The sequence below is a fragment of the Oncorhynchus masou genome, chromosome 13, assembly GCF_036934945.1.
Source record: "Oncorhynchus masou masou isolate Uvic2021 chromosome 13, UVic_Omas_1.1, whole genome shotgun sequence".
NCBI classification, from domain to species: Eukaryota; Metazoa; Chordata; class Actinopteri; order Salmoniformes; family Salmonidae; genus Oncorhynchus; species Oncorhynchus masou.
In genome coordinates this window covers 36,856,441-36,883,468 of record NC_088224.1, presented here as the reverse complement: position 1 = coordinate 36,883,468, position 27,028 = coordinate 36,856,441, and the positions used below count along the sequence as shown (strand labels likewise).

The 27,028-nt window shown below is 41.9% G+C and overlaps 1 protein-coding gene across 9 annotated transcripts; it reads right to left on the bottom strand.

The window, feature by feature from the left end:
- Positions 1-2,901: 2,901 nt before the first annotated feature.
- LOC135552205 (retinoic acid receptor RXR-beta-A) lies at positions 2,902-26,074 on the bottom strand. Of its 9 annotated transcripts, none has more exons than XM_064983687.1 (13): positions 25,786-26,073; positions 25,186-25,330; positions 17,561-17,790; positions 15,083-15,230; positions 14,232-14,411; positions 13,607-13,630; positions 11,931-12,097; positions 11,567-11,696; positions 11,201-11,333; positions 9,019-9,060; positions 8,325-8,416; positions 8,078-8,183; positions 2,902-7,981 (listed from the first exon to the last, which is right to left on the bottom strand). In XM_064983687.1, exons 2-13 carry the CDS (start codon positions 25,199-25,201, stop codon positions 7,834-7,836), a joined length of 1,416 nt encoding a protein of 471 aa, XP_064839759.1. In that variant the 5' UTR covers positions 25,202-25,330; positions 25,786-26,073; the 3' UTR covers positions 2,902-7,833. The 9 variants fall into 9 exon arrangements, with proteins under 9 accessions (XP_064839759.1, XP_064839758.1, XP_064839760.1 ...); XM_064983686.1 differs by having other exon boundaries at positions 25,798-26,073; XM_064983688.1 differs by having other exon boundaries at positions 11,937-12,097; positions 25,798-26,071.
- Between the last annotated feature and the right edge of the window lie 954 nt (positions 26,075-27,028).

Below are 27,028 nucleotides of genomic sequence, written 5' to 3'. Positions count from 1 at the left end.
CCTGAGAGAGGTGAAGGAGGCGTTGCAAAAGAGGCACCCACAGTGTACAGCTGAGAGCAAGGTAGATGTAAAGTAGAGGGAGAAGCCAATTTTTTAAAATTTTATTTGTATATATTTTAAATGTAACCTTTATTTAACTAGGCAAGTCAGTTAGGAACAAATTCTTATTTACAATGACAGCCTACACCGGCCAAACCCGGACGACGCTGGGCCAATTGTGCGCCGCCTTATGGGACTCCTAATCAAGGATTAGGGGTCCCATAGGCAATCATTTCAGCCAATGCATGTCAAATGTGACTAAACATGAGTCAAAGATATATGGAGGTTCACACATAGGCCTACAATACATTTGAACCACTGCTTGACATCAAGCTCATCATATCTCTGTCAAGGTACGTGCTCCCTCTGCTGGACACAATTGGAACAACAGACGCAACATCCTCGGCGTTGCTGTGCATCTTTGTTGTCCGTACTGAGTACTACTGACTGAGGACAGGTTCCACTTCAATCAAAATCCAATGACTCACAATAAAGCTGTAAATCTGTATTGCTTGTGTAACGTAACGTTTGACTCGGCAGTGTGCAGAAATAACGCGAAAATTACGTAAGTACAGAGCAGAAGGAATTTTTACAATTTCAGTCATAGCTGCTGTATGACAAAGTACTTTTGGGGGGTATTTCATTGGGATCCCCATTTGCTGTTGCGAATGCCGAAGCTACTATTCCTGGTGTCCACACTAGACTTGACTCCATTGCCTAAGACGTTAAAACTAACCTACCGCCATTTTTCATCAGGCTACTGGTTGTTACACTGACCAAGCCTGCAAAACGTGACTTTGAACAAGACATGTTTGAAACTATAATTGATTTTTTAAATGGGGAATTCAATTATAATACGGTAGATACATCTGAAGAGAGGCTGGAGCCTCAATAACTGGGGACGATTACTGAATATGAGTTGTAGAAGTTGGCAGGCTGTATAGGCCGAGGACTAGTTTAAGTCTGCTATTTAGGCTATTGACGTGGTCTGTGATTTAAGTTCGGCATTTTACCGATTCTAAAATGTTATGTCTGTGGGCCCAAATCCTCGGGTTATTGTGCAAATCCTCTCAAAGGCTTTTGTAATTGAGGGAAAGGCACAATGTTGACCGAGAAGAAAATCAAACCAATGAGTTCAAATTGAGGGAGGAGCCAGGGGCGTGGGGAGAGAACAGAAAATAAAACTTGTACAGAGAAGCGGTCATTACCAAACAGCGATGGGAGAAGGACCGACACACTTTCCGCGGCTGGGCAGTTTGTTACAGCAGGCAGGGGTAGAAAGGACACAGGTCGGCACTCCCTCTGGTGGATTCATCGCTAAACTACAGCGCCACTGGGCACTCGAGGCCCGGGGGTCCTGCTGGACTGAGGACCATACCATCCCATTTCTTGACACGGGGGAGGCCAATCAAGAGATTCCGTTTATTAGACAACCAATTACTTTCTCTAAGAAGCCTGTTGAAAAGGCTTAAACTGATTCATATCAAATCAGAACATCAGAATGTATAATTGATCTACAGTTGAAGTCAAAAATGTACATACACCTTAGCCAAATACATTTAAACTTAATTTTTCACAATTCCTGACATTTAATCGGAGTACAAAGTCCCTGTTTCAGGTCAGTTAGGATCACCACTTTTTTTAAAGAATGTGAAACAGAATAATTGTAGAGAGAATTATTTCTTTCATCACATTCCCAGTGGGTCAGAAGTTTACTCAATTAGTATTTGGTAGCATTGCCTTTAAATTGTTTAACTTGTGTCAAACGTTTCAGGTAGCCTTCCACAAGCTTCCCACAATAAGTTGGTTGAATTTTGACCCATTCCTCCTGACAGAGCTGGTGTAACTGAGTCAGGTTTGTAGGCCTCCTTTCTCATACACGCTTGTTCTGCCCACAAATTTTCCATAGGATTGAGGTCAGGGCTTTGTGATGGCCAATCCAACACCTTGACTTTGTTGTCCTTAAGCCATTTTGCCACAACTTTGGAAGTATGTTTGGGGTTATTGTCCATTTGGAAGACCCATTTGTGACCAAGCTTTAACTTCCTGACTGATGTCTTCATTTGTTGCTTCAATATATCCACATCATTTTCCTACCTCATGATGCTATCGATTTTGTGAAGTGCACCAGTCCCTCCTGCAGCAAATCACCTCCAAAACATGATGCTGCCAACCCCTGTGCTTCACAGTTGGGTGATATAATATAATTATATAATATATAATTTGCAAATAAATTCATTAAAAATCCTACAATGTGATGTTCTGGATTTTCTTTTCTCATTTTGTCTGTCATAGTTGAAGTGTACCTATGATGAAAATTACAGGCCTCTCATCTTTTTAAGTAGGAGAACTTGCACAATTGGTGGCTGACTCAATATTTTTTTGCCCCACTGTACATCCATAGGTACACCTCCAATTGACTCAAATGATGTCAATTAGCCTATCAGAAGCTTCTAAAGCCATTACATAATTTTCAGCAATTTTCCAAGCTGTTTAAAAGCACAGTCAACTTAGTGTATGTAAACTTCTGACCCACTGGAATTGTGATCTAGTGAATTCTAAGTGAAATAATCTGTCTGTAAACAATTGTTGGAAAAATTACTTGTGTCATGCACAAAGTAGATATCCTAACCGACTTGCCAAAGCTATAGTTTGTTAACAAGAAATGTGTGGAGTGGTTGAAAAACAAGTTTTAATGACTCCAACCTAAGTGTATGTAAACTTCCGACTTCAACTGTAAATCAAAATGTTGAATCCAATAGCCCATGGTTGTCAAGCTTCCAACAAGTCAAATGTTCCACATTGTTTTGAAACGCACACTGAGAAGCATGGACAGACAAAATCCACCAAAGACAAAAATGGTACAGTATTAAAACCTTTACTCGGACATGATACAACAGAAACAGATTCCAAATTAAATGACAAAAAAAAAGCCTTTCCTTCCCCAAAACAGTCAATCATTTCCACATGTATGTTGGAGTCAGAGATAAAATAATGACAAAAAAACTAGACATGAGAAAAAGGAAATTGAAAATCCCATGTGATATAACAGTTCCTGCGTGTGTTTAATAGTCCTGAATACAGATGAATCGCGCAGTCAAAGGAAAGAGTCAAGCACAACAGAGAAGCAGTGTATTTGGGCGGGAATCAACGACAGGAAATCTCCAGATCTAACGAAAACAGCTTTTCTTGATCAACAAAACATCATCTGATCAAGTGAGTCTACCACCCTAAGCACTTAAACCACTTTGAACGCATTCTCCTCCTCTGAGCATGTTGAGCTGGCCCTCCCCTCAAGTTCATCCGCGTAATGGGACACTATCCAGAGGCGAGACTTCAGCGCGCACCTTTGGGATCTATGCATTGGCTCCAATTTTTTTTCTCAGCTTAAGCCAAGTTTTGCTGGCAGTGTCCAATGCATATTTTTCTACGTAAACACACTCCTGTTTGCGCTGGACACGGAAGACAAAACCGTGATCCAAATAGTCAAATTATCAGTGCACGTTTCTAGCTTGTAACTCTGCCCTCTTGGCCACAAAAAAAGCACCAATGCACAGTATAAATCACCATAGGGACCACCCCGACTAGTGCCCTCCCCCTTGCTGTGGCACCTTGCTTATAAAGGGGAGTTCTTTAGTGACAAAGCACAACACTCTGAACACTCAACAGTCATCCACGGGACCTCAGCGTGGCACAGCATCGACGCTGCCCTTCACACCTGTTCGGCAGTGTTACATCATCACAGGGGTGGCACCAACCAATCGCATGGGGTGTTTTGATCATCATAGAGTTGACCTTTGCACCAGGGTGTCTATTAAATAAGTATTGCATCCCGCGAGATACAAACACATGACAGCTTCACAGGATGCAAAAGTTTAAGCGTTTTTTTTGTGTTTTTTTTTAAGCAAGTGTTTTTAAAACTAAGTTGAATATAAATCAACGTAATCAAAAGGTCCAGGCGTCTGCCTTGAGTGCACGCGGTCACGAGGGACACGCATCTTTGGGCTGCACGCCGGCGGTCTGTCTCCAAGGGCGAAGACCGCCGCAGCACTGCCATCAAGTAATACCAAAGGGACACTGCACTCGGTTGGCAAGGGAAGAGAAGGGCCCGGGCAACGTGTATGCAGATGTACGCCCCCACTTCGCTTGCGCCCTGCTCTTCTGTGCATCTTTCTGTGTTGTTGTAAACCTCTCTCCATGCTGCAGCACACCCGAGCTTGCTGGTATAACCAGACCAAGACCTCATTGTACACAGTGGACATAGTGACATAATCAACACAGGCACATAAACATAGTGTACAGGCAGTTAAAAAACAAACAAATATTATTCTGATAAACTATCTGCCCGAACAACCTGAAAATGCTTAGCTTATAGAACCTGTAGAATTCTTATAGGGCTGTTATACGTATACTGTATCTCTGCTCAAAGCTAAACTGAATTTTATAGGACAAGACAACATAAACAAGGGATTCACTTTAAAATGCACTGTTACAGCACTAGAAGAGGCAAGTGAATCATTTTGACTAAATATGAAATTGAAATATCTCTGCCATTTTTAAAGTCTTGCCTCCCTCAGTCTGACTTTTCCTAAATACATCTATTTAACACACGCATGTTAGCATTTTGTGTTATAAGCAGTTTTAAAGAGGATATATATTTTTTCTGAGTGACCAAGTGACTTTTTCAAATCCTCCTACAGAGTCACATACAGGTAAGACTGATTTCTAAATATCACTTTTCCAATAATTACCTCTGTTCCACGAGCTCTACATGAGAAAACAAAATAGCCTACAGTAACAAACTAATGAAAATGCTATTTTGTTCTTTGAAACAATACTTTTTTGGGCATTCTGTTATCTAAGACCTTCAAAAACACAAGCAAAATATTATTTTTCCAATATCATATATGAAATTAATTTATTAGACTGTTAGAATGTTGGAGTCAAAGACTCATTTTGGCTTGAAGTGGGGTCCCTCAAGGTCAGGCTTTTCTACTGTTAAGAAATGGGAGATTGAAATGCGTTCACATTCAACTGAGGAAGCTCCAACAAACAAAAAAAACAAGGGAATTACACAAGGGGTTGTTGCCAACACCGTGACAAGATTGTGGTTCACACTGGGGATACACAGATAAGATACTCTACCCTGTGGGACTAAATTCCTTAAGACTGATCTCGAGTTCTACTCGTTCATTTTTATTCTGCAGCGACTGATTCATGTTCACATGTATAGACGTACATAAACCCGACGGGCATGTAAATGGTCTACAGTGCCCCCACGGCCTGTTCACAGGCTTGGAGTAGGACACCCTGTTAGACAGGTATCATCCTCCATATCCACATTACATGGGGGAGGTGTTCCTCTCCCGCCAGAAAGGCCTGACTGCAAGTCAATGTAGGAGATCGTCTGAAAAGAGTACGGCCGAGTGGGAATCCTATTATAAGTAGACCTCGGTTTCAAGAGGGGGAAACAGGTGGAGGGTGTGTACTTGCACACTCTTGGCGTTTTGTTTGTGTACTGTGTTTGCATTGGTGGGAGGAGCTATAGGAGGACGGGCTCATTGTAATGGAGGGAATGGAATGGTACCAAACACATGGAAACAACGTGTTTGACAGCATTCTATTGAATGGGCGGCAGGTAGCTTAGCGGTTAAGACAGTAACCCGAAAGGTCGCTGGTTCTAATCCCTGAGCCGACTAGGTGAAAAAAAATCTGTCGATGTGCCCTTGAGCAAGGCACTTAACCCTAATTGCTCCTCTAAGTCGACCTGTTTAAGTGCGTCTTCTAAAACGACTCAAATATAAATTCCATTCCAGCCATTACAATGAGCCCATCCTCCTATAGTGCCTACCACCAGCCTCCACTGGTGTAAACAAGCACATCTATAATTGTAAGACCACATGAGTCGTGTAGCACCCAACTTTAGGACAGTTGAACTTCTGTCCAGTAAGCGATACAGCATTGTCTATTCTACATCCTAATTTCTGTCCTGAATGGTAAATAATACCAATCTCCAAATACTTCATAAAACGACCCACACATCTAAATCCTTCTATGCACACAATATGGTCTCAATCGTTATGCATCTGCCAATATTGCTCACGTTGTGTGTAATGATGCTCTTTTAATATTTCAGTTCAAAGTTTGTAATGCGTTGACAGCTAGTTCTGTTATGAGGGAGCTGAATCGGCCCCTATTGTTTAGGTTTGTGTAAGCAGACCACACAATAGAGTCGCGGTAGATGGCTGGCAGGGTCATCGGCTGAAGCCAACCAATCAGCTCCACAATAAAACACAAAGTATTGTCACAGGCTGGGCAGGCTAAGGGCGTGGAGTCTATCGCCCTGTCCGTGACACAGCAGCCCTATAGAATACCATTCGCGTCAAGAGTGACGAAACTACTAGCACAACAACTAGACCTAATAGTCAGTCACAACGAGGTGGGTTTTTCAAGCTTAAGATCCAGTCTATGGGTAAAACCCTTTACGATTATATACATATTTTTTTTACAGTACATATTGAAAGTGTACAATATCTGTTCAGATTGCTATCGGGGAATACTTTTTGTTGTGTGCTAACATGCTTGCTCACCCCTGTGTTTTCCCTACTGTATGCACATATTGGGATTGCCCAGTCGTGCTCTAGTGAAGGAGTAGATGTGTCATCGTATTTACATATTGTTAAAAAGTTAACGGAGAGAGGCTGCAAGCACTTGAATGACACAAACGGAGGATTCAGAAGGGGAATTGTAGGGGTACAGTAGACCACTGGAACAAGATATCGAATGATATCAAGGCTTTCTTAGACCGGATGGCCATTTCACAGAACGAAGCACGGCCATTAACACCGTGGCTCTTCAGAAGACATATGATGAGAGCTGGAGAGATTCTTTGTGGTTGCCCCAGTTTCTTAAAGTGGGGTAAGATAGGTTTCTGCAACAAATAGTTTACTTACACAGTAATGTTTCACAGAGTGCAAAAATGACCATTAGCAAAGTAGAGGGTGTCAAACAAAAGAAACATCTACAACAGCACCAATGAACGCAGTGCTCTTGAACAAGGTTGCACTTCCTGTGCCCAATGGCCCTTGTTTGGACTTAAAGAAACAAACAACAAAATGCAATAAAGAACACATCTTACAAGTCAGTTTCTCTCTTTGAAAGCCTGGTGTGAGCTTTAAGGGCCAACCAAAGTGCCCCCTCCTTGGATTTTAATGCCTTAAAAGGTCTCATTTTAAGAGTACAGTACTTCAGAATGAATTCAGAGCATTTAAGCATGAATAAAGCATAGTATTCAAATCCCATTCGGATTGGTGAACTCAGAGGGGTGTGTCTGCCTCTATTGGCTCCGACCAATAGAAGTTGGGTGACAGTTGATTGAAATATTACGCATGACGTGTTTGGGTTAAACCCAAGAGTAAAGCCTAAGACGGAGTAAGCCACTCGTCATATCTATGCGCACAGCAATGTATCTGAATAACCTACGAACCCCACAAGAAGCTGAGAGGTCTACCTTGATTCGCAGAAGCGTTGACACTCAAAGCTGAAGGCTAACTCATGATAAAACTTATATATGCAGTTAAAAAGGAGATATTTCAATGCGTCTTAACCCCTACTGTGAAAAAGTATTTGATTATGTGTGTGTTTGACAGCATATGGGGGGGGTTATGGGTGAAGAAGGGGTGGTGGGGTTGGTGTGAGCGGGACATAAAAGCCAGCAGACATGGTGAAGCCCTAGAACCAGGGTGCCAGAACTAGAACCCCTGGTGCAAAATGGACCAGGGCAGAACCTGTTTCTTAGGTCAGCTGGTGGGGCGCCTCTAGCATCTCCATGAGGAACGTGTCGATAGGGGTGTCGCCAATCAGCTTGAAGAAAAACAGGTGCTCCAGGCACTTCAGGCCAATGGAGCGCAGCGCTGGCAGCCGGAGGAGGAGCTTAGCGAACCTGGGGCGATGGGGAGAACGAGTGAGGTCAATCATGGCGGTGACGTGGGAGTATTGTGCGGATAGATGCTATTGTATGTCTGTGTTTCTCTTGTACCTGCCCTGCTGGTCGGGGTATCTCTGTTTACAATAGGACTCCAGCGATGCATACACCTTCTCCCTCAGCAACTCCACTTCACTGGGGCTGGACAGGCCCTTGGCATCTGAATGCAGGAACAAACACAGGCACTATAGCACATGACAATAATTAACCTGATTATTCCTGACATCATACTATATCTGGTCTGAAACGGCTTAAAATCTTTATCTTGTCTCAGATCGTTATTTGAGCGGAAATCATTTACCTGGGTTGAAGAGGATGATGGCTCGGAGGCAGCCGAGCTCGGTCTTGTCCATCTGCATGTCTCTCATCTTACTGACCAGCTCCGTGAGAACTCTACAACCAGGGTCGAGGAGGGGGAGGTGTGACAGAGGGACGAGAGAGCGGGAGGAGATGAGTTAGCATCTTCTCTAGGGTTCACCACAGTTCCACTCAACGATGCAGCAGTTAAATAAAGAAATTAACAGAAGGGCAGGGGGGCTGGGATACAAGTTCTACATCCTCTTTACACTATGCATTTAAACGTTACACTACAACCACACAATCGATAAATTCCATCCAAGCCCAAACCACACTTTTCTTATTTACAAACTACTGCACATCGCACAAAATGTCGGGTAATGCAATAATTCAATAAGGACAGAAAGAAGATGAAGGGAAGGAAATTAGCAGCTGGTGTTTTGTCGACGCTGCGCCAGCGACCAGTCGAGCCTGCACTACGACAGAAAAGAGGAGAAACAGAACACAACACTCACTGAAACACGAGCGGACAAGATACACACGACCCGCTCTTTTACCTGGTCTAATTACAGCACTTTCTTTGCCAGATTCTCTCACTCAACAACTGGGCCAAGAAAAGCGTTTATTTTGTGGCGTTGTTTGTTTTGTTTTGTGTTCGTTGTTGATAGGGGAAGGTAGGCGTGTAGTGATGTCATTACCTGTCAAATATGGCTCCAACCTCTGCATTGTGCGCACTCTCCCTGTGTATTCAATTACAATGTGTTATTACAATGTTATTACACAGTTACATTGTTATTACATTGTCCCCCCCTGCGTTGGTTTGGGCCCAGAGGAACAGGTAGGTTAGACTCTACATTGCATTTTGGTGCCCAGTTCCACTTCTGGGAGTAACAAGCTACAGGCTCTTGTTGATGGAGACTTGGCCTGATGAAAATGTTTTAGATAGCATTAAAACTACGGGAAATAAAGCTTGAGGAATGACAAAAATATGCCAATGTAACACAGCAATAAATAGATCCGAGACGTTTGAGCACAGAAAAGATTTAGAGGAGAAAACTTTCATATTGGGTCTGATTGAAATAGGGCAAATAGTTATTTTTTTATTTAATGTTTTTAATTTTTTTAATGAACCGTTATTTAACTAGTTCTATACAGTATTACCCAAGACCTCTGCTTATCTTCACTACCGTAGCGTTTTAGGCATACTTCATTGTACTCTCGATAATTAGCATATAAAACTTCCTGGGTAAGTACGGATCATTTAAAAAAAATCCTTCATGTAAATGGTTTAACCAAATCAGCACAAAAGGGTTATGGGTATTGGCACGGGCCAATGGCAGTAGAGCAGAGAAGCATAAGCCATTAGAGGAGCGTAATAAATATTCAAAGGATCAATGCAGTAATATGATTTAATCATCTTAATCAAATCGATTTGGCATAAATCATAAATGAATGAAAGAAAAATGTTTTTTTTTGTAGGAAAAAAAAACAAACATGTGAGGATACAAAATGAGAACTGAGAGATTTCACACACGAAAAAAAAAAACATTCAGCGGACCACATTTACTCAAAGATGTCTAGATTACGATGCATCTGAAACAAAAGCCTGCAACCAGTTAATCCAAGAGATGCTTCAGTTCCTGTGGGAATTGGGAGTCATGCAGTTTATGAACTATTAATAACAATGTAATTACTGTGTAATAAACAATGAATTCACACCATGTGATGTGGCGACCCTATTGAGTTGGGGTGGGCACACTTGTTCCTTGAGAGCTGCGATGAGCGCAGGATTTTACTCGAGACAGGTGCCATGCCGCTTGATTAAAGGCTATTTTACACTACTGAATAAAATACTGACATCTGCCAATGTAAAATGGAATAGATGAGTGTGCCCCGTGTGTGTGTGGCTGTGTTGGGGGGGGGGGGGGGTAATCCTAGTGAAGTCAACAGTGACATCTACAGTACATTAAGCATTAGCCCCCAGCGTTCTGGCACGCTGCATTATTCTCAGCTAGCCGAACCGAACGAGTGTGCTCGCATACTCCCTTAAAATACCTTTGCTTGAAAAACGAGAAAAAAGCATGCAATAGTACAGTTTGTCCATTTTGAGACGCCATAGCTAGTATACTTCCTCAAAATAGTCCAAATTAATCGAAGATATCACAAGAAATCTGTCATTAATTTAGACGTTTTTGCCCGAATAGATGTTAGTCGCGCAATTTTACATCTAGCTAAGATGTTTGGTGCATTATTAATGGAAAAATTTACATGAAAACAAGGCGTCTCTTGTTGAATGACAACAAAGACTTTACTGAAGAATCTCTACTGTTGACCAATTACCAATGAAAGGGCGTAGACTTTGTCTCCAAACTTCAGCTTGCCTCCAGAAAAAATGCTGGGTGCTCGAACAGCCCCCCAAAAAATCCTCACCGTAGTCCAAAATGAACAAAAACGTCACAAAATGTAATCATAATATATGCACAAACTCTACCCGAAAGTGCTCCATTCTCCCTTTAGTCTGGAAAATGATTCAGCTCATTTCAAAAAACTAAATCTGGACTCCAAAGAGAAATGGCCATTTAATGAATAATAACTGTAATAACATGACCATGACTGAAAATTATGTTCTACAAACACATGTATGGTAAAGTGTTTACATGACGGCGTGTATGATTAAATTAAATAAACTGCCATTACAAAAACACTAGACATTAAGTGTTGACTGTTTATGGAAAAAACAATGCAAAATGCTTAAATCATTCAGGGGCACCTTTTTTTCAATCTTTCTCCCTGCAGTGTATAAGCTTTTCGGTGAAAATTAACATGTAAAAGGTTGCTTCTATGTGCTTCACCGAGGTCCATCGCACATGCGGGTGTTACCTGTCGAAGATGGCTCCCACGCCGGCACTGTGGGCGCTGTTCCTGTGCACGTGTAGGCCGGTGGCCAATAGGATGCCGTCCTTCACACTGATGGAGCGGTGAGAGAAGGAAGCGATCAGCAGCTCGTTCCAACCTGGAGAGAGACAGGGTCATCAGCCTATCCATGTAGGGCTGTGAACAGCTTGGATCTAATGAGGTCCAAGCTGAGCAGGGCTGTGTTCATTAGGGTGTAAGACAAAAAACTTTTTCCAACTAAAAAAAATGAATGTTTTATTGGACATGTCCAGGTAGTCCCTCCCTGTTTCAGTTAGCTTTCTTCCATTTGGTGCCGATGAACATGAAAAGGCGAAGGCTTTTTGAGCGTACCGGCACGTAGCAGGATGACCTGGTCGTCCAGGGCCAGCTCAGAGAAGTGGGGGACCCTCTTGGCCCACTCCACCAGGGTAAACAGCTGCTTGTCTGCAGCCTGGCAGATGTTGGTGACCGGGTCGTTGGGCTGGAAAGAGAAACAGAGGGAAAGAGACTGGCTTCAACATAGGGCACAAAATAGAGACTGGAGACCTTAGGATCACATTTAAACTAAGCGGGTCTGTTATCTCAGAATATATTGTATCACAATAAATTGTTGGCTCGGTCGCACAATCAAATCTCTAGAAATAATAACAGACAGTGGAGTAAGAGAAGTTGGTATGTGTGCGTCGCGGGGTCAGACAGTGGGTCACACACACACATTTACCGAGCTGTCCCCGGAGCTCCCATCGGCATGCAGCTCGGTCTTCTGTTCCACAGCCATCTCAGCCTCTAAGATCTTTTCCACGGGCATCTCCTCGTTGATGGCACTGGTCGACTCCACCTCGCTCTCCCGCTCCTTGTTCCTCTGGCGCTCTTCCTGCACGGCTGCAGGGGCACAGGCAGGGCAGAGGGAAGGAGAGAGAGAAGGAGGGGACGAGAGAGTCGGGGAGCGAGAAGGAAAGAGGCAAAGGAGGGGGGGGGAGGGGAAAGTAGGGAGCAGCAGAGGGAGAAGGATGGAGGGGGAAAAGAAAGAGCAGGACAGGGAAGTGAGATGGAGAGAGCAAATGGGAAGCAAAAGTGAAGAAAAAAAGAGAAAGGTGAGAGAGAAAGGAGGGAAAAGAAAAGAGAAAGAAGAAAGTTGAGAAAGAGAGAAGTGTGAAATGAGGAAAGCAAAGAATGACACAGGTAGAGAAAAAGGAGATACACAGATATGTACATTTCCCAGTTAGTTCAAACGACAAAGATGTTTTTACCTTTCACACCAGGGGTCTCAAACTCAAGGCCTAGGGGCCACATCAGGCTCGCAAGCTGCTTTCCTGTGGCCCCGAGGCTGATATCTGATTCCCATCAGCCATCAAGAGAATTTTCCTATTAGAATCACCCCACAATAAGGTTTATTCCTATGGCAATAAGGTTCACCCCAAACCACATAAAATGGCACAATACCAATCATCTGTGCACCACTATCTGCGAATTCAGGGAAATATCTGGAATCAGCCCCTGACACCACAGTAATACTATTTTACACAATGTCAGCGATACTGAGAACAGCAACACTAACTCCACAATAAGCGTTACATTGCTATTAGCGTTGTGTCAATGTGATGTTCTACCTGCTACACAGAGCATGTTGTTTTGAGAGCGGAGAGGGGAAGAACATCTTTCCTCGAGTTTCTCCTACTGTACCTTACCATATTCATCAATTATGCGTAAGTACAATAGCTTTGGTCCAGTTTTCATTAAAGTACTCATTAAATTGTTGGTAGTGGTTGTACTAAATGATCCTCTCATTACACAAGTTTCCTTTGTTTACATTGTGAACCTAGCTAGTCAACGTAGCTAGCTAGCTAGAAGTAGTAGCTTCTTGACTTCAGAAATCTAAGTAAAATAACCGGTGGTGTATAGCGGAGGCTATATGCAACCAAAATCAACTTTATTTCTCATTATTCCAATGTTCAAGACGGAATGAACGCGGCGTCAAGAATTGAACCTCTGCGATTCTTGAGCTTGGGCGCTGCCATTGGACTTGACGCAACGCGAGCGCAACAAGGGTCGCGAAGCAGCTTTCATTGATTTCAAAGGAAGCATTTCCTCAATGACTTACATTGCGCCTGGTAATTAGAGTTTCATACCAATACATTCTGCAACATACCTTACCCAAAAATGGACCATCACAACAAAACAACAAAATATTGTTGTTTTGCCTCTTGACCAAATAAAACATTCAAAAAATGCACAAACATTAGAAAAAGGATGATTGTTTCAAAGTGTTGTAGGCAAGAGAGTGCTGTCTTCCGTGGGGTATGATGGTCCATTTCTGAGCATTGACATAAAACCAGATAACAAGTACTCTGCACTATTCCCCACCAACTAATTAAATGCCATTCTCCTTACATCTCTGTCGTTCATCTTGGACCACTACAGAAGATGGGAGAGAGAAAACGAGAGGAAACAAGAGGGGAGAGAGAGGGGGGCAGGGGTTAGTGTTTACAAGGCTCTCCATCCCCCTCTCTCTACCTCTTTCTCGTTCTTTCCATCCCCTTTGAGTACAAGCAATACTCTCCCCTTAGAAATTCATATTACAATATCCCAAAAATCTTAAATGCTCTTAGACATCTTTATTATACATAGATTATTTCAGTGGTTTAAAAACAGTAATTGGAAATAGTTTTATAGCAAGTAGGCTATACAATCATTTCGGCAACAATGTCAAACAGTGTTATTTCAGCAGGGCAACAGAACGGTTGGTGAGTGGGGGTCTTTGGGTTAGGGGACACAAGGGGCCCCATCCCTCTTACTTCTACATTCTTACTGTAGCAAAAGTCAGACCCAATTTCAATAAGGATCCTAGCTCTCCCTCACTCTTTCTGTCTTGTCACGGTCTCGCTCATCATATCTCCAATTGCATCCCTCTCGGCCTCTCCCTCCATTTCAAGCCTTACCTGGGGATAGCATTGCCCTTTTAATGAGCCATATTGAATGCTAGTTGAGGACAGCAGACTGCTAGGCTCCCCCTTACCTTCCCTCTTCATGCCACAGGCCAGGCACTTCTGGTAGCGGCAGTACTGGCAGCGGTTGCGCTGGCGCTTGTCCACCAGGCAGTCCTTGTTGTCCCGGCAGGTGTAGCTCAGGTCCTTGCGCACCGTGCGCTTGAAGAAACCCTTGCAGCCCTCGCAGCTGTGCACTCCGTAGTGCTTACCTATAGAGAGAGAGAATGACAAGAAAGAGGAATGCAAATTGACAACAATAGAGAGGGAATAGGGGGATAGGAGAAGAAGGGAAGGTTACATCAGTAACGAACCCCTTTCAATCCTTCAGGCACTAAGCCTAGAGCGCATAGTTCTTCAGGTGCGATGGTAATGAAAATATGTGTTTCGGTCCCTTTTAGGAGAAACTGAACTGGTACAGACAAGGGAGAGATGAAAAACAATTCCTTACTGTGTTTTAAACATTTTATGCAGCTTTCTTTAAAACAATTTTCTACACTACAGAAAGGTATCCCCAAATCTAGGGTTATATGACGTTTCCATACCATAAAGGCTATAGGTCCATGTAGCCAATGCCATGTTGTGTAGATCCCACTATGCACAGCGGAAATCTATAGGTGTCAATCCCAAATTCATGAGAAACATCCACACCACCTAACTAAATTTCATTCAACGCCTGTAGAATTTGACAGAACTATCCTTTAATAAACAAAGCATAAATCAACCCCCAGTCTGTCCTATAGATGGAAGAGTATATAGTTAAACTTGCCTTCTTACAGACGGGGTGGGGTTTTGACCATATTGCATACGCCATTTAATGAATCTCTGATCTCCACAAGAGCATAGGGTCTAGGGGCCAGTTTGGGATTGGGCCTAGACTTACCGGAGGAGCGGTCACCACAGATGGCACACAGGCGCTTTTGGGAGAGCATGGGGCCCCCTGGGCTGTGGCCTCCCAGCCCGAACGGAGGCTTCACGTCATCCGAGCTGCTGACCGCGTGCAGCCCCGACATGGACACTGTGGAGTTGATCTGGAGGCAGAGAGAAAGGCGGGAAGGGGATATGGGCAGGAGTGAGAGGGGAGGATGTGTCATGAACTGACAGCACATCACTCCTTAAGTTTGATTATTTGGAGTCATAGTTGCAGAGCTGTCATATTTCAAGAAACATGACAAAAAAATATCAGTACTTTCATGCATCCAACAATCACATACATATTGCCAGCTATCTTTTTGAGTGGGCTGGTTGATCAGTATTAAAGTCACATTCAGTTACCTGTTCGCACGCCCAGGCATCCTTGGTCGGAGAAAAGAGCCTCCCTCACCCTCAAACCAATAGAAGTTACAGAGCACTTTTCGCCCTCAACAGTTCAAGCAGGTTAAGTCTCAAGGCATCCTCATGGCCGGATTAATTTGTGGGGACGTTTGAGGGGTATCAGAGGCAAAACGTGAAATGGAAGGAGGAGAAAGAGAAAAGGCAAGGGGGGGGGAAATAACACTGAAAAGGACTATGTGATGTGAGAGGAGATAGAGGAAATGAAACAACCAATACGGAGAAAGTTAGAGGTGGTAATAGGGGAGGGGGTTCTTACTTCTGCACTCCTGGTATACATATTGATCTGTGAAGTAAAAAGGGCTGAAGTAGAGGGCAGTGGAGGAAAGAAAGAGGGATGGGTGGGCACACTCAGGGACGGACAGTACGGGTATTTGTTTGGATATTCACTACTATGCTGCCACTACGAGCCCCTTGGACCAATCATTTTATGCCTGGAAGAAGAAGAAAAATCTACATAAAATGTCCGCAAAAGCAGATCAATTAAATGGAGATTTAAAAACTGTACCTTGTGCATGTGAATTTATGGATTTTATGTACAGTACTAGTCAAAAGTTTGGACACACCTACTCATTCCAGGGTTTTTCTTTTGTTTTACTATTTTAAAATAATAGCGAAGACATCAAAACTAGGGCTGTCTTCTGTATACCAACCCTAGTTTGTCACAACATAACTGATTGGCTCAAACACATTAAGAAGGAAATAAATTTCACAAATTAACAAGACACACCTGTTAATTGAAATGCATTCCAGGTGACTCCCTCATGAAGCTGGTTGAGAGAATGCCAAGAGTGTGCAAAGCTGTCATCAAGGCAAAGCGTGGCTATTTGAAGAATATAAAACACATGTTGATTTGTTTAACACTTTTTTGGTTACTACATGATTTTCGGATACCACATGACGTGTTATTTCGTAGTTTTGATATTTTCACTATTATTCTACAATGTAGAAAATAGTAACAGTAAAGAAAACCCTTTGAATGAGTAGGTGTGTCCAACCTTGACTGGTACTGTATATCTTTCATGGAAATATTGCAGAATGTGTTCCCTATTTTCTAGTCAAATGCAGGAATGGGACTGGGGGAGTTGGATCTTTTGATGTCTCGTTTTGAGGGCAACCAATGATTCATCCACTGGCATCCTTGATCTAAAATGTCATAATTTAATCATTACTCAATTAATTTAAGTGAGGTTTTTAAAGTCAGAACGCATTCAAAGAAAAAGGGCAACATGTTTAAAAAAGTACCCAAATAATGCTGTTTCGTGGTTGATTTCACAGATAAAAAATGTGCTACTTTTAAGGATCAATGATTTACAATATTTAGATATGTATGGTTTCACGTTTGCCTTTGGTAGTTATCCACAATTTCACTTGACCTATAAGGCTGGGAATTGCCAGAGACCTCACAATACGATATTATCACGAGACTTAGGTGCCAATACGATATGTATTGCGATTCTCACGATTCTATATGTATTGTGATTCGATACTGTGATTTTATTGCGATTCGATGTTCCAAACATATTGCTCACCATGGCTCCCTATTTAAAAATTATATGGAAAACAAGCTTTGAAGGAAAAATACTAGAGTTTTGATGCAGGTACAGCTAGCTCAAAAATAATATTGCGATATTGCCCAAATGATGTTAACCGTCAACAATTATATCCCTATATTTAACTATTCATTTTTCACCTATCACTATTTAACAATAACCTACATCACAGTATATTGCACATTTTAGGGGTCGTAAAATAGCAGCCAATTGTTTATTTACAATAAGAGTGAGCTCAACAAGTGATAATCTTCTCAACCAATCACTTGAGTCTGATGATACTGGCAGATACACGCATGTTGACTGCAGCCTATTGTGTCACACTTGGTTCACACTGGCCACTACTGTAAAGCAGAATTTATTGACCATGGCGTCAACTTCTCATCTCTGAATGGCCCTGAAAGGTGAAAGATGAGGCAGGAGAAGAGTGGTAGAACAGATCAGTGTTAGCTACCTGTCTGGAACTCGGGTCTCACCTGGGGGCTGCTGATGGGGCCATAGCCCACCGAGGGTGTCCCGGGCAGGCAGGGCGACCCCAGGGAGGAGCTGATGACAGAGAAGGGCGAGCCCATGCTGCTGATGGGGCTGTTGACGGCCGAAGTGACGGGCGGCAGAGAAGTCATGGCAGCAGCTGTGGGGGTCAGGGGTGGCGAGCGCTGGCCCGAGGGAGGGGAGGACACAGAGGAGCTGTCTGGGCTGCGGGAATCTGGTGAGAAACAACAGGGATTATATACCAGAAAGTGATGACACCATACAAACAACTCAAGTTTAAGATAAAAATGAATGATATTTCCCCTAGCTACAATGAAGTTCGTTTTGTGTGTGCTTACCCATTACAAGGGTCATGCCCAGGGGTGTCAATTGGCTATGGCAGAGTATGGCAGTTGCAACCCTAGATCAACACCAACTTAAAAATAGGCCACTAAAATCATTCGAATCCCGATTAAAAGGCAAATGCAGTATAGCGGTATCAGAGAGCTGGCTTCAGGATCATGCAGACGGCTCAGAACCGGGGGTTGCCCCTAAGGATGCTTTTCGCGGCTGGCTGGCTTTGGGACAGCGCATCAATGCAGCTCCGCAGTGAACAGAGCAACTTTTTTCTCAAAACAGCTGTTTGACATAAGACGAAGCTGGAGTTTTCTTAACCTGGTTGAGCTAGCGTGAGCTAGTGTGTAGCTGCTAATTGTTGTAAGACAAGTGTTTGTAGAATGTCCCCTATCTACTAAGGTGAATGAAGTTACAGCAGCCAAGGTGATAATGGCTGGAGACAATTCTGGTTGTTTTTGTTGTTTAAAATAGCATTTAGTTTTTAAACTATGTAGAAATGCAGTAAATGACCCCTTATATAGCACTTGGAATAATTATGTATAAGCAATAATAATTAATTTGTAAAGTATATTTCCAAAAGTTCAATGCATACCTTCAGAAAGCATTCACACTCGTTGACTTTTTCCACATTGTGTTGTTACAAAGTGGGATTGAAATCTATAATTGTCATTTTTTGTAAACAATCTACACAAAATACTCTAATGTCAAAGTATAAGAAAAATTTAGAAAAATGTATTAATATAAATAAATAAAATATTACATCTTGATTAGATAAGTATTCAACACTCTATGCCGATACATGCTAGAATCACCTTTGCCAGCAATTACAGCTGTGAGTCTTTCTGGGTAAGTCTAAAAGCTTTGCACACCTGGACTGTACAATATTCGGCCATTATTCTTAAAAAAAAAAAAAAATCAGGCTGTGTCAAGTTGATTGTTAATCATTGCTGGACAACCATTTAAGTCTTGTCATAGATTTAAGCCGATTTAAGTCAAAACTGTAACTTGGCCACTCAGCAACATTCAATGTCGTCTTGGTAAGCAACTCCAGTCTATATATTTAACCTCGTGTTTTAGGCAATTGTCCTGCTGAAAGGTGAATTTGTCTCCCAGTGTCTGGTGGAAAGCAGACTGAACCAGGTTTTCCTCTAGGATTTATTATTTATTCTAAAAAACGACCTAGTCCTTGCCGATGAAAAACACACCCATAATATTTTTGATGTTATTTTACTAGGCAAGTCAGTTCAGAACAAATTTTTATTTTCAATGACGGCCTAGGAATAGTGGGTTAACTGCCTTGTTCAGGGGCAGAACGACAGATTTTTACCTTGTCAGCTCTGGGATTTTATCTTGCAACCTTTTCGGTTACTAGTCCAACGCTCTAACCACTAGGCCACCTGCCGCCCCATGTTGCAGCCACCACCGTGCTTGAAAAGATGTAGAGTTGTACACAATGGTTGTTTTTTGTTGTTTCAGGGTTACTTTAGTGCCTTGTTGCAAACAGGATGCATGTTTTGGAACATTTTTATTCTGTAAAGGCTACCCTTTTTTCACTGTCATTTGTTAGTATTGTGGCGTAACTACAATGTTGTTGATCAAACCTCCTTTCTCCTATCATAGCCATTCAACTTTGTAACTGATTTAAAAATCATTGTTGGCCTCATGGTGAAATCCCTGAGCGGTTGTAATCCTCTCTGGCAACTGAGTTAGGAAGGGAGCCTGTATATACCTAGTGGCTGTGTGTAATGATACACCATCCAAAGTGAAATTAATAACTGCACCAGGATCAAAAGAGACCTTCAATGTCTGTTTGTTTTTTTAATACACCCCATCTACCAATAGGAGTCCTTCTTTGTGAGGTTTTGAAAAACCTCCCTGGTCTTTGTGGTTGAATCTGTGCTTGAAATTCACTACTCGACTGAGTGACCTAACAGACAATTGTATTTGTGGGGTACAGAAATGGGGTAGTCATTTAAAAATCATCTTAAACACTATTATTTCACACAGAGTGAGTCCATGCAACTTATTTTTACTCTTATTGAGGCTTGCCATAACAAAAGGGTTGAATACTTGACTCAAGACATTTCAGATTTTCATTTTGTATTAACTTGTAAACATTTCTAAATACAAAATTCCACTGACATTATAGGTTATTGTGTGTAGATCAGTGACACAAAATCTAAATTTAAATCAATTTTTAAAATTCAGGCTGTAACACAAAATGTGGAAAAAGTCAAGGGGGGATACTTTCTGAAGGCAATGCCAGGCAGAAGAGAAAACAGCCACAATACATCAAAAAGTAGAGGAAAGAAAACTTCAAATCAAATCACCATACATCAAACCATTACATACTAATACAAAACATAGACTTTAAGCAGACTAGGCGATCAAACATTAAAAGCTAGCTTGAAAGGGTAGGTCTTTAGTTATGTTTTAAACAAGGAAATTCAAGCTGTCTCCTTGACATGTATAGGTCACCCACGCTGCACAGGTTTGTAACTTAGGTGAATCCTTAAGGGCCTTAAAGGTGAGCAGCAAGAATTTTACATTTGATGGGGGTTGAATAAAGTAGGGTAGTCTGATTAATCAGGCTGTAATAAGCAATTAATTGGAATATACTAGAGGTCGACCGATTATGATTTTTCAACGCCGATACCGATTAAAATCGGCTATTTTTATTTATTTATTTATTTGTAATAATGACAATTACAACAATACTGAATGTACACTTATTTTAACTTAATATAATACATCAATAAAATCAATTTAGCCTCAAATAAATAATGAAACATGCTCAAATTGGTTTAAATAATGCAAAAACAAAGTGTTGGAGAAGAAACTAAAAGTGCAATATGTGCCATGTAAAAAAGCTAACGTTTAAGTTCCTCACTCAGAACATGAGAACATGAAAAAAGTCAGGTGGTTCCTTTTAACATGAGTTATCAATATTCCCAGGTAAGATGTTTTAGGTTGTAGTTATTATAGAAATTATAGGACTATTTCTCTCTATACCATTTGTATTTCATATACCTTTGACTATTGGATGTTCTTATAGGCACTTTAGTATTGCCAGTGTAACAATGTAGCTTCCGTCCCTCTCCTCGCCCCTGCCTGGGCTCGAACAAGGAACACATCGACAACAGCCACCCTCGAAGCATCGTTACCCATGGCTCCACAAAAGCCGCGGCCCTTGCAGAGCAAGGGAAACAACTACTCCAAGGTCTCAGAGCGAGTGATGTCTCAGAGCGAGTGATGTCACCGATTGAAACGCTATTAGCGCGCACCCCGCTAACTAGCTAGCCATTTCACATCGGTTACACCAGCCTAATCTCAGGAGTTGATAGGCTTGAAGTCATAAACAGCTCAATGCTTGAAGCACAGCAAGCCTTTTGCTGCCTACCACTGCTCAGTCAGACTGCTCTATCAAATATCAAATCATAGACTTAATTATAACATAATAACACACAGAAATACAAGCCTTAAGTCATTAATATGGTCATATCCGGAAACTATCATTTCGAAAACAAAACGTTTATTCTTTCAGTGAAATACGGAACCGTTCCGTATTTTATCTAACGGGTGGCATCCAGAAGTGTAAATATTCCTGTTACATTGCACAACCTTCAATGCTACGCATCACCGGGGGCAAACTACCTGCACTCCAGGACACCTACACCACCTGATGTCACAGGAAGGCCAAAGAGATCAAAGGACAACAACCACCTGAGCCACTGCCTGTTCACCCCGCTATCATCCAGAAGGCGAGGTCAGTACAGGTGCATCAAAGCAGGGACGGAGAGACTGAAAAACAGCTTCTATCTCAAGGCCATCAGACTGTTATACAGCCATCACTAAGATTGAGTGGCTGCTGCCAACATACTGACTCAACTCCAGCCACTTCAATAATGGAAATATTGATGTAATAAATGTATCACTAGTCACTTTAAACAATGCCACTTCATATAATGTTTACATACCCTACATTACTCATCTCATATTTATGTACTGTACTAACTCTATACCATCCACTGCATCTTGCCTATGCTGTTCTATACCATCACTCATTCATATATTATTTTATGTACATATTCATTCCTTTACACTTGTGTGTGTATAAGGTAGTTGTGAAATTGTTAGGTTAGATTACTCGTTGGATATTACTGCATTGTCGGAATTAGAAGCACAAGCATTTCGCTACACTCGCATTAACATCTGCTAACCATGTGTATGTGACAAATAAAATTTGATTTGTCATAATTAAGTAAAATTCTGGCAAATTAGTTCGCAACAAGCCAGGGGGCCTAAACTGTTGCATATACCCCGACTCTGCGGGCAATGAACGCAAGAGAAGTGACACAATTTCCCTAGTTTAATATTGCCTGCTAACCTGGATTTCTTTTAACTAAATATGCAGGTTTAGAAATATATACTTCTGTGAATTGATTTTAAGAAAGGCACAGATGTTCATGGTTAGATACATTCGTGCAACGATTGTTTTTTTTTTGCAAATGCGCTTTTGTTAAATCATCCCGTTTGGAGAAGTTGGCTGTCTTTGTCAGTAAGAAATGGTCTTCACACAATTCGCAACGAGCCAGGCGGCCCATACTGCTGCATATGCCCTGACTCTGTTGCACAGAATGCAAGAGAAGTGACACAATTTTCCTAGTTAAAAGAAATTAATGTTAGCAGGCAATATTAACTAAATATGCAGGTTTAAAAATATATACTTGTGTATTGATTTTAAGAAAGGCATTGATGTTTATGGTTAGGTACACATTGGGGCAACGACAGTGCTTTTTTCACGAATGCGCTTGTTAAATCACCCGTTTGGCAAAGTAGGCTATGATTCAATGATAAATTAACGGGCACCGCATCGATTACATGCAACGCAGGACAAGCTAGATAAACTAGTAATATCAGCAACCATGTGAAGTTAACTAGTGATTATGTTAAGATTGATTGTTTTTTATAAGATAAGTTTAATGCTAGCTAGCACCTTACCTTGGCTCCTTGCTGCACTCGCATAACAGGTTGTCAGCCTGCCACGCAGTCTCCTCGTGGATTACAATCGGCCATGATCGGTGTCCAAAAATACCAATTACCGATTGTTATAAAAACTTGAACTCTGCCCTAATTAATCGGCCAATCTGATTAATCGGTCAACCTTTAGAATATACAGCCTGAAACTAATGACTGCAAAATCATGTAAATGTTCCTTACAAGCCAGAAAGTTTAATAAAATTACATTTGATTTTACTCTACCCGTTGTCCATGACCAACTCAGTGGCCTTGTGGTTAGAGTGTCCGCACTGATATTGGAAGGTTGTGAGTTCAATCTCTGGCCAAGTAATACCAAAGACTGTAAAAATGGGATCTGATGCGTCTCCGCTTGGCACTCAGCAATAAGGGGATAGATTTGGAGTAACAGGCTGACCACACAGCTTGCATCTGCATTGCTAAATGCTAAAATAGAAGTCATTCCTATTTTTGAAGCAGATCGCACTGCAAGTCCTGCCTCTCCCATCTCCTCATTGGTTATACCCACATGGGTGATTGAAAGACGAACTGTTTTGCCGGTCGTCGTAGTAATACTATGAAAGTTTAGATGCCAATCACCATAAAAGTTCAAAGATGAAAAGGCCTGGAAGGAGGAGAGATGACTAGAAACGATTCGGTTGACCTTTTTATGTGTGGATTAATTGTCGGAGTAGAGGACCTTGTGCATTTCAGGTAAAATAACTCAATGTTTATATCCCAGGATAAATTAGCTAGCAACAGCAAGCTAGCTAAATTGCCATACATGTTTAATGCTTTTCGACCTGTCCCCAAATTAATGTAATTGGTTCAGAGTTTGTTTTAATATTTTAGCCTGAGTGTCGTGATCATGTTTGGTGTGGGGGGACAAAATAAATTGATGCACAATGGCGCCGCCGGTTTGGATTCCGTGTAAGGCCCTGCGATAGACTAACGTCTTGTCCAGGGCATGTACTTGTACATCAAGCTGCCTTGCGCTACAGAAACAAGAGATAGGTTCCTACCCTAATGAGCTGTTCCGGATCACACAAGCCAAGGCTACTTACTTACTTACCGGTTGCCCAACACCATGTTGGTCAAAATTTGAAACAAATTATCCACAGGAAAGTATTGCTTAGCTGACTTTTAAGAGCACCTGTACTGAAGTTTCTATCATCGCACATGCGCAGAACCATGTAAATACCTGCTGACTTCAGTATGCATGCATCGCGTGTTTGCTCATGACCGAAAGGCACGTGCACAAGACGGAAGTACATCCACGCAACGCAGGCAAACTAACCGAAGTCAAGTTTTATTAGTCGTATGTATGGGATACATGTCCAACTAAATGCTTACTTCTTAACAATATAACAATAAGAAATAATAAAATATAACAATATGAAAAAAGTAAATGGCTCAGTAGAGTAGAATAAACATTTTAGCATAATTATAATACAGTATCTAGCAATCATAATTAGAGTCGGGTAGCAGCAGTTGTGATGTGTGTGTGTGTGTGTGTGTCTCAGGGTGCGGAGAGTCAGTGCATGTGGTCAGTCCAGTTCAAGTGTTCAGTAGTCTGATGATGGATGTAGATGGAAACTGTCTGAGCCTTTTGATATCAGACCTCATGCTCCGATACCATCTGCCCGACGGTAGGGGAGGGAACAGCTCGTGTTTGGGGTGTGATGACCGCTGCAGGCTTTCCTCAGGCACCATTTTGAGTAGATGTCCTGGATAGGTCCCAGTGATGTACTGGTGTCAGCAGGTGTTGACATTGTTTTGAGCATGTGCCAGGTGATAGAAATGTCAACTTCAGTAGTGTCGCTCTAAACAGTTGAGTAAACAATACTTTCTGTTGAGATTTTGTGTCAAATTTCAACCTGAAAGTCCAACACCACAGAAAACTAACTGGTAGTCATTTCAAATAATTGTATTAAACATTCTGGCTTGTAAAGAACATTTACACAATTCATTTCAAGCTGTATATACCAATAAGTGTGTAGTAATCAGGCTAAAAACTGGGGTGATGTGGTGTTTTGGTGTAATTTGTGAGTGGATCCTTGTAGCTATAGCCAACTAGGCTATTCAGTTTGGTAGCTTAGTAAAGTGTTATGCCTTGAGCCATTGCAAATATTGTCAAAAAGCATCTCTAATGCACCAACTATAGTTGACCACTGTAGCTGGAACATAAAAAACAAAATGCTGAAGTGGCTTGATAGCTAGCGAAATTCATTCGAAAACACCAGTGGCATTCTCTTACCTCTGCTGTCACCCATTATTACCTCCTTGGTGGAAAATACGTGCTGGGACACCGATCGACGTGCTTCAATCACACTCCGCTATCTAACTCAAGACCGCGGACTGGGGCCCGGGCCAGAGTCGTTTTCGGATGACCAAAAACAGGACTGAAAAAAATGGGGGGGGGAAGAAATTCCTTAAATAACAGACGCAAACGTCAACATTTGGCATCAGGCACGGTTTTCATAACATGAGGCATAAGCATCCATTCTCATTTGGTTATTTTTATGTGTGTGCATTTTGGCCAAGAAGCATGTCGTAAACTGCCTAGCTAGCTGACGTTATATATCTAAAATGACTAGCTACCTAGATTGTGACAAACGCGGAGTCAACCAAATTGTGGCCTATAGACAGTGCAGCCACCGAAAGTAGAAGGACGATTTGTATCAGTTGTGCAGTTAGCAACCTAGCTATCTATCGTAGTGCAACAACCGACCAGAGAAAACTCGCAAGTGATAAGTTAGTTGGTTTGTAAACAATTCAACATTCTAGCTATACATTACCCCAACAGTAAGATATAACGTTAACGCTAAAACAAACTATGCATCAACAATAATTATACCTAATTACTAACGTTTTTTGACAGTGCAGTTTCTTCGCAGGAAAAGATGTGGTCAGGCCCCGAGTTCGCATGAAAAGATGTGGTGGTCAGGCCCCGAGTTCTTCCTCTCCTCTCTCCCCACTTTGCCTCGCCGTCAACCCTCCCTTTCCCTGTACAGCCCTTCTGCCTGTGGCTGACGGAGTAGCTACCGTACCAAAAACAGTACCGTTTGAAGAGGTTTCTGCATTACGATGCATTTACATGCCACTTCAACATTCTATGGCAGCCATGTTAGCTCCCAATTAACATTACATGGGGAATATATATTTTTTTTTTTTAACTATACAACTGAATGTCTGTAATGAGCATTATGATGCATTTACATGACACTACCACATGCAGCCATGGTCCCCATAAACATTACATGGGGAATATTTAAACAATGTTATGTCACGGAATGTCTTGAATTAGAACAATATCCCAAATTCTAAAAGTTGGCCCAACTCTAAATACACAGAACCCAAATATAAACACAATATGCAACAATTTTCTAGATATTACAGTTCATATAAGGAAATCAGTCATTTGAAATAAATTCATTAGTCCCTAATCTATGGATTTCACGACTGGGAATACAGATATGCATCTGTTAGTCACAAGATGCCTTAAAAAGGAGGGGTGTGGATCAGCATACCAGTTAGTATCTGGTGTGACCACCATTTGCATCATGCAGTGTAACACATCTACTTCGCATAGAGTTGATTATGCTTTTGATTGTGGCCTGTGGAATGTTGTCCCACTCCTCTTCAATGGCTGTGCAAAGTTGCGGGAACTGGATCATGCTGTCATAAACGTTGATCCAGAGCATCCCAAACATGCTCAATGGGTGACATGTCTGGTGAGTATGCAGGCCATGGAAGAACTGGGACATTTTCAGCGTCCAGCAATTGTGTACAGATCCTTGCAACATGGGGCTGTGCATTATAATGCTGAAACATGAGGTTATGGCGGCAGATGAATGGCATGACAATGGGCCTCAGGATCTCGTCATATCTCTCTGCATTCAAATTGCCATTGATAAAATGCAATTATGTTCATTGTCCGTAGCTTATGCCTGGCTACACCATAACCCCACCGCCACCATGTTCAGCAAACCGCTCGCCCACAAGACAACATACACCTTTGAAACCGGGATTCATCTGTGAAGAGCACACTTCTCAAGCGTGCCAGTGGCCATTGAAGGTGAGCATTTGCCCACGGAAGT